Source organism: Octopus bimaculoides, chromosome 11 (genome assembly GCF_001194135.2).
Source record: "Octopus bimaculoides isolate UCB-OBI-ISO-001 chromosome 11, ASM119413v2, whole genome shotgun sequence".
In the NCBI taxonomy this organism is placed as follows: Eukaryota; Metazoa; Mollusca; class Cephalopoda; order Octopoda; family Octopodidae; genus Octopus; species Octopus bimaculoides.
Window position 1 is genome coordinate 80497375 of NC_068991.1, and position 7073 is coordinate 80504447.

Sequence of the window (7073 nt, forward strand, 5' to 3'; positions counted from 1 at the left end):
GAGAGAGAGAGAGAGGACCACAAAATCCTGCTGAAGAAACTGACCAACATTGGAGTCCGTGGAAAGCTGCTGCAGTGGATAAAGTGTTTCCTGACGAACAGAACCCAACATGTTGTGTTTGGGGGAATGCGATCCAGCTCAGCCAAAGTCAGTAGTGGTGTCCCACAAGGTACTGTATTGGTCCCACTCCTCTTCATTATTTACACCAATGGCATAGTAGACGTCACCAAACATTCTACATTGAAAATCTTTGCAGATGATTCCAAACTCCAGAAAGCCATAAACAGCAAGAGAGACCAAACATGCCTTCAGTCAGATCTGTTTGCTGTTGTCCAATGGGAGGGGGGAAAAAACAATATGCTTTTGAATGAAGATAAGTTTGATTTGATCCACTTTGAAAAAGAAGATACTCTGATATTACCATATGCTCTTCCCTCGGGCGACTTAGTGTCATCCAACAACACCAGAGACCTTAGAGTAATTGTTGATAACAATCTAAGCTGGAGTTCTCCACGTAAACACCAAGGTTGACTTGGCCCGCAAGATGTGCTCCTGGATTCTGAGAACTTTCCGGTCTAGAGATGCCTACACCGTCATCCTTTCTCTACTCTACTTTTGCTCGACCCTTCCTTGAATACTGTTGCCCATTGTGGTCCCCCACCCCCATGCGAAGCAACTCATTATGAAAGTAGAAGCACTCCAGAAGTCAATAACAAGAAAGATAGACGGCATGAGAAGCATTGACTATTGGGGTCGACTAAAAAAATCTCAATCTCTATTTTCTCCAACGCCCCGGGAAAGCTGTTACAACCTCTACAGCCATTACGACCAACAACGTCTATTGACGTCACTGCCACCACTACAACCCTGCCACTAACCACATCACTTACAACTACCAACACTGCCATCACCACGCTATTAACGTTACAACCATCTCCAACACCAACACCAGTAACATCACCACTACTACTCCAAACCATCATCACTACCGCTACCACAACACCACAACCTCATACCACTATTAATAACACCACCACTACAATAACCATCACTTACAACAACGACCACTCTACCATGAATAACATTATTGGTTCGCTTACCGGGTTTCAATTTATTGAGTAAACCAACAATACCACCAATGATTGAACCTGGTATTTTATATTCTGTACATCCAGGTTGATACCTTCCACCATTCGGATAGAAATCTACATGGCCACTTTGACCGTTTATGCCAAGACCTAGACCCAATACGTAACCAATATCGGTGTGTATGACGTCAACAAATTCAGCATCGGTCGGGTCAAGACGAACCTTCGATCCAGTGTGTTCAAAGTAAGGCGCCGAAGGATCCAAACCTTTTCGAATGATAAAAGAAAACTCACGAATTAGAACCAGAAGTAAAAAGAAATATATAAGATAACGAAATACAATAAACAGATTGATATATAACAGACATATTCCAATACTTTTCTCGATCACTTCTACACTTTCTAAGCTTGAGCATTATAACCATGATTTTTTTTTTAAGATGTAGGTCCGAGAGTACAAGTGACGTGATTATCTGGAAATGATGATGTCTCCGAACTATCCCGTCAGTTTCACTTTTCCATCACCCGGTTCAAGGAGGCCGAATTTTAACCGACCTCGACAGAGACAGTGGGGCGGACCTGAGGCACGCTCCGATTTCTATTGTTTAATCAGAAAACAGTGGCTATTCGCACGACAAAACATCAGCTAACCCTGCAATAGATAACGACATCGTAAATCCCTTATATGTTTAGCAGCTGAGGTATCCAATTTATAATGATATCACGAATCTCCTATATGTTAAGCATGTGAGGTATCACCATCTGTTGCATTAGGCTGTCACATCGACTCCGAGGAGGTACAGAACGATAAATGAAGTCGTTCGGACACACATAAGTTAGGTTTCCAATGTATTTAAATATGAAGGTGTGAGAAGCATCACATGAATGAACAACGCAAGAATCCAAGAGAAACTAACGGGGGTGTTCTGTATTGGTAAAAATCGTTTTAATAAATTTCGCAAAATGGAATATGGTTGTGTGCCAGAGGGAATGGGTGAAACTCTAACATGATGTGGATAAATTCAGTGATTGTTCCCTAATCCTGAAATGTGTGGCATCAGATACAAAATTAATGTTCTGGTTTTAAAACTCTTCTATATCAATTTTGACGTTCATCTGCCATGTTCTTTAATTCTTTGATTCCCTCAATGGATCGCGGCCGTGCTGGGGCACCGCTTTGAGGATTTTAGTTGAACAAAACGAACCCGGCACATATTTTAAGTCTGGTACTTATTCTATCGTTTTGAAGAATTGTTCAGTTATGAGGATGTAAACCAGCCAAAACTGGTCGTCATGTAATGAGGAGGAAAACACAAAGAATCGCACACATTACGAACACATAGGATGGGGTTCGACAGGCTTTGGCCACCATGTTCCTTTTAATATGCTTTTAATTAAAATATTTGCTGTTATGGCAGCTGTGGTTTGGTCCCACACTCAGCTATGCTTGAGCGAACCCTTGATCAAAAATGTTACACGTTGTTCCCTAATATGTGAATATGCTGCTTCTATAGCAAAATCTGGACTATTTCCTATACATTCTCTTATCCCCTTATCGGGAAGGTAGATCGAAAGCTAGGCTCTGTTGCTAAGACGATCTAATAAAAAATCTATACATCAGCGCGAAAACTTCTCAGCAAACATCTCCAGTTTAACAAATGATTTACAAACACAAGAAACACTTTAAAGAAATCATTACCAGAAATTCTTGCCAAATTCTCCAGCCTTTCTCCAGCGTAACCAGCAATATGAGCGCCAAGACTGTGTCCAATTAAATGCATTGTCTGTGGAGTGCTTGCCGTTTGATTCTGAATGTAGTTAATTAAAAGTGCAATCTGCGCTCCGACGACGCGACAGTTAGATGCTGCACGAGCGTATGTTACATCAGATCCATTCCTCCAGTCGACCACAATAACATTGTAATCGCCCTAGAATTAGAAATAATACAGCTAAGAGTAAAAAGGAAATTAGCAGACTTGGCATGGTTTTAGACCTCTAATTCATAAACAGGGAATGCAGTTCCGCTAAATAGTTTTCCATTATACGCCTCGCTTCGATTAGACATTGATGGAACCAATCACATCGTGTAGAAAACTTTACTTTTATAGACTCTGTTTTTCTTTGGCAGAACCGATTTCTCTTTGATTTGTTCGTAACATAAAGTCTGAAAATAAGTAATTGTCCCTGAAATGTCTCGGGGGGGGGGGAGACGTTTAAGTTTACATAAATGGAAGAGATCCTCAACGACAAAGTTAACTTGCGTGAATATATAACCTTTCTAAGTATATGTATATTCATACGTATGTCTGTGCATACATACATTCATCCATCAATTTATACATACATACATACACACGTACATACTTACGTACATAGATACATACTCACATACATACATACACACACACATACACACATACATATATACATAGACACACATACATACATACACACATACATACATATACACACACATACACACACACATACATACATACATACATACATACATACACACACACATACATACATACATATATACATACATATATATACATACATATATACAGACATATACTCATACATACATGCATATATACATACATACATATGCAGTTTGTCAACGAGAGGCAGGGAACATTCCGTATATACAAAATACATTGTTTAGTTAAGCTGGTATCTTGTTTATTAACACTCGAGTCTCAAGCCACTGCTATCATTAGCAGAACCGGATTCCTCGGTACTTCGAGATTTGTTTTATGTACTTTGAAGTGGATTTCTTCTTTTGTGCTTCACTATCGTTTTCTTTGACTTATTTTTATGTCTTTTAAGCTGTGTCTGTGGTTGCCATCGTTTCCTTTTCCTCTTCGTAAACTTTTTGGCTTCGCTATTCTAACCGAGTTTTCATTCGCTTTCAATCTATGTCTCATTTTATCAGTGTCGTATAATTCGCTTTTCATAAGCAAATTTGAGAGTTGTCTTCGTTTTGCTTGCTGATTTCGTAATTCTCTAGAATTGTTTATCTGCACATCGCTTTTTATGAACATATTCAGTGGTGCTTTCGTTTCCACTTGATGATCTCGTCATCATAAATTATTTTGGAAAATATTCAATTTGATTATCACTCTTTATTGATCATTTCAATAGTTGTTCTATTAATACCTGTTGGTTGTATCATCATATCCTGCTTACTAAAAATATTACTTTTTTTTCTCTGCCTGTCCCTTACATTAACATGGCCTGTTTTTCTAAAGTTGCTATTATGCGTATTATGTGTTCAAAGCGGTGCCCCAGCATGGCCGCAATCTATTGAGGCATAATATATTTGTCATAAACTGTGTGAGGAGGTGGCTATTGTATTTTGTAACTAATAGCTCTGGAGTGAAATTTTTCAGGTTAATTACTCTAGTTACTTAGTTACCTTCTTTTGTCGCTCCGCCGGTGTTGATATTGCCGGGAATCCACTAGTTTTTCAGTCAATTTTTACCATCGAATATTTATCGCGTTTTCAAATCTACCCAGTTTTTGAAAATAAATCTATTCTGGTTTCTGCAATGTTTTTATTAGCTCATTTGTTCTATTCAGTAAGAATAATTACTACATAATTATGTTGCATTTTTCTGTGTACCATTTATTGTGATATTGTCTATTATTGCTCTGATTATATTTATATTTTCTCCTTTAAGTCCAAAATGTGCTTCGAGTGATACGCTGCGTTCGTTTCATCAATTTTATGGAGCGAGTGATTGTGTTATGTGTATCTAACTTTAAACGTCCTGCTTGTGGTTTCAATGTAGATTTGGTTGGTTTTTCTCCTTCTCGTGCAACACTGTCGCTTTATAGATTACTTAATACGATTATTTTGATCTATTTCAATTGTATCTATTCTTTGGTCTGCGCTGCTTTATGCTCCTGAAACTCCTTCTTTTGTTTCAGTTTACATAATGCTTTCTAAATACATTTTTTCCTCCCAATTGCTTCCCTTTATAATTTATAATTACACAAATTGTTAAAGGTCTCTTCAGACCACTAGAGTGCAATATCTTACCAACGCTGATGATTTAAAGGGTTTGAAAAGAAAGTAGATATACCATACTGGTTAGACAAATGGGTTTTGGTGGAGTAACGATTTAAGAGGATATGAGACTGAGTTTATTAGCTATGAAAAACGATATCAAGAGAGAGAGAGAGAGAGAGAGAGAGAGAGAGAGAGAGAGAGAGAAGTCAGAAAGCCTTTCTTACGTGTTTCAACAGCTCACGAGTTACGTTCAGAACCCATGGTTTGTCTTTGCCAAAGCTTTTATAACCGTGAATAATAAATTTGGTCGGTCTTGTTGCTGTAAAGTTACTGAGGTGTAAGAGGCTGTCATTGTGAGTCTCCAATGCAGCACCAGTTAATGGATTCGATCTGCAAAAGATAATATATTATTAAAGTTAATGTGAAAACAATGATTGAATGATTTTATAAATGATTTTATAAGTGGTTCAAATTGAGAGCAAAGATAATAAAATACTGGCCTAAATGAAGGTGATCGAAGGTGTGTCATGACAATGCCACTACCCTTCCATCACGTATTGTGGAGTGCCAGTGCTAAGCAAGGCGAAACCGTTTTATTAAACACAAAAAGATAAAATGAAATGGTTCACCTTGTATAGAGGAAAAACTGTGTTCCGATTTCTTGTGGTTTATTTGGTAAAAGGTTGATTGGACGTTCGAGCGAGACGAACTCTCCCTCGTTTGAAAAGCATCCAAGTTCGCCGAAACAAACTTCTGTATCGAATATCGATCCTGTATTAAATAATTAAATTTTCAATGCTGCAGTCTATTTAAAACCATCTTTACATGCATTACAATAAATACAATAAAACAATCCACAGAAACACCATGAGCAGAATAACATGCTGTTGTTGTTGTTGTGATAGTGGTGGTGGCGGCGGTTATTACAGGTCATACTTTGCTAATATGGGATCTGTGTGGGAACTATATATATATAGTGCGTATGTTTATTTAGCAAATATTATAATAAATAAAATGACCAACCCGAAATACAACAATATCTGTTTCAACACACGATTTCACATCAGGAATCTTGCAAAACGAATTGATAAATGTGTGTGTGTGTGTGTGTGTGTGTGTGTGTGTGTACACATATATATACACATATATATATACACATATATATGTGTAAATTTGGCATCTATTATTGCATCTCTAAATAGAAGCAAGTTAAACAAAATAGAGCAATGCGAACGGCCCTACAATGGAAACCCCGGCTTTGGGAAGATTGGGTATAATACACACAAGACTAGTGAGACCAGCTCTTCGCTCCCTCCTGTTGTGTCGAACCCTGGTAATGGGAAAAAGAGAAATGCGGATGTGGGAAACCTAACAAGGACTGTTGCTGGTAGTCGAAATAAGATTAGGGGTGGCCCAGATAAATTTTGTGATTGTAGGAACCCTCGGTTATGTCCTCTTGACGGGTTCTGTCTGAGCACAAATGTAATATATAAATGCGTTGTTAGGGATGAGTACAATTCAAATAAGTTCTATATAGGAAATACGATAGATTTCAAAGCAAGATATATAGCACATTTGAGTTCATTTTCAAATGAAAAGTATTGCAACTCCACAACTCTCGCATCCTATGTACACGACCTTAAGAAGAAAAATAAGAAAATACTCTCTTGAATGGTCGATTGTATTGAGAGCCCCTTCTTTTAGAGCAAATATTAGCAAATGTCTATTGCGTATTAGGGAATCCCTCACTATACTTGGGTTGTTTGGGCCGAAAACTTTAAATAAATTCACTGAAATGATCCCCTTCTGCAATCATAGGTTTTCCTCCACTTTCTTGAAAGTATATAGAAATAAAAATAAAAATAAAAAAATTTTAATATAAATAAGATTATTTGTCTGCGTTAGGCTGATTTGAAACCTGAAGGATTACGTTAGTTACTACAGCCAATTTGAATTTTTTTTTTTTT

At 37.6% G+C, this 7073-nt stretch overlaps 1 protein-coding gene across 1 annotated transcript in view; it reads right to left on the reverse strand.

Annotated features, from left to right (window-relative positions):
• LOC106878519 (pancreatic triacylglycerol lipase) overlaps window positions 1–7073 on the reverse strand; it is a 20812-nt gene that overhangs the window by 9623 nt on the left and 4116 nt on the right. Inside the window, exons 2-5 of the mRNA XM_014927747.2 lie at window positions 5736–5877; window positions 5331–5496; window positions 2788–3016; window positions 1101–1355 (exon numbers count right to left, since the gene is read on the reverse strand). Coding sequence (XP_014783233.1) covers window positions 1101–1355; window positions 2788–3016; window positions 5331–5496; window positions 5736–5877 — 792 coding nt within the window. The remainder of the gene's footprint in view (window positions 1–1100; window positions 1356–2787; window positions 3017–5330; window positions 5497–5735; window positions 5878–7073) is intronic.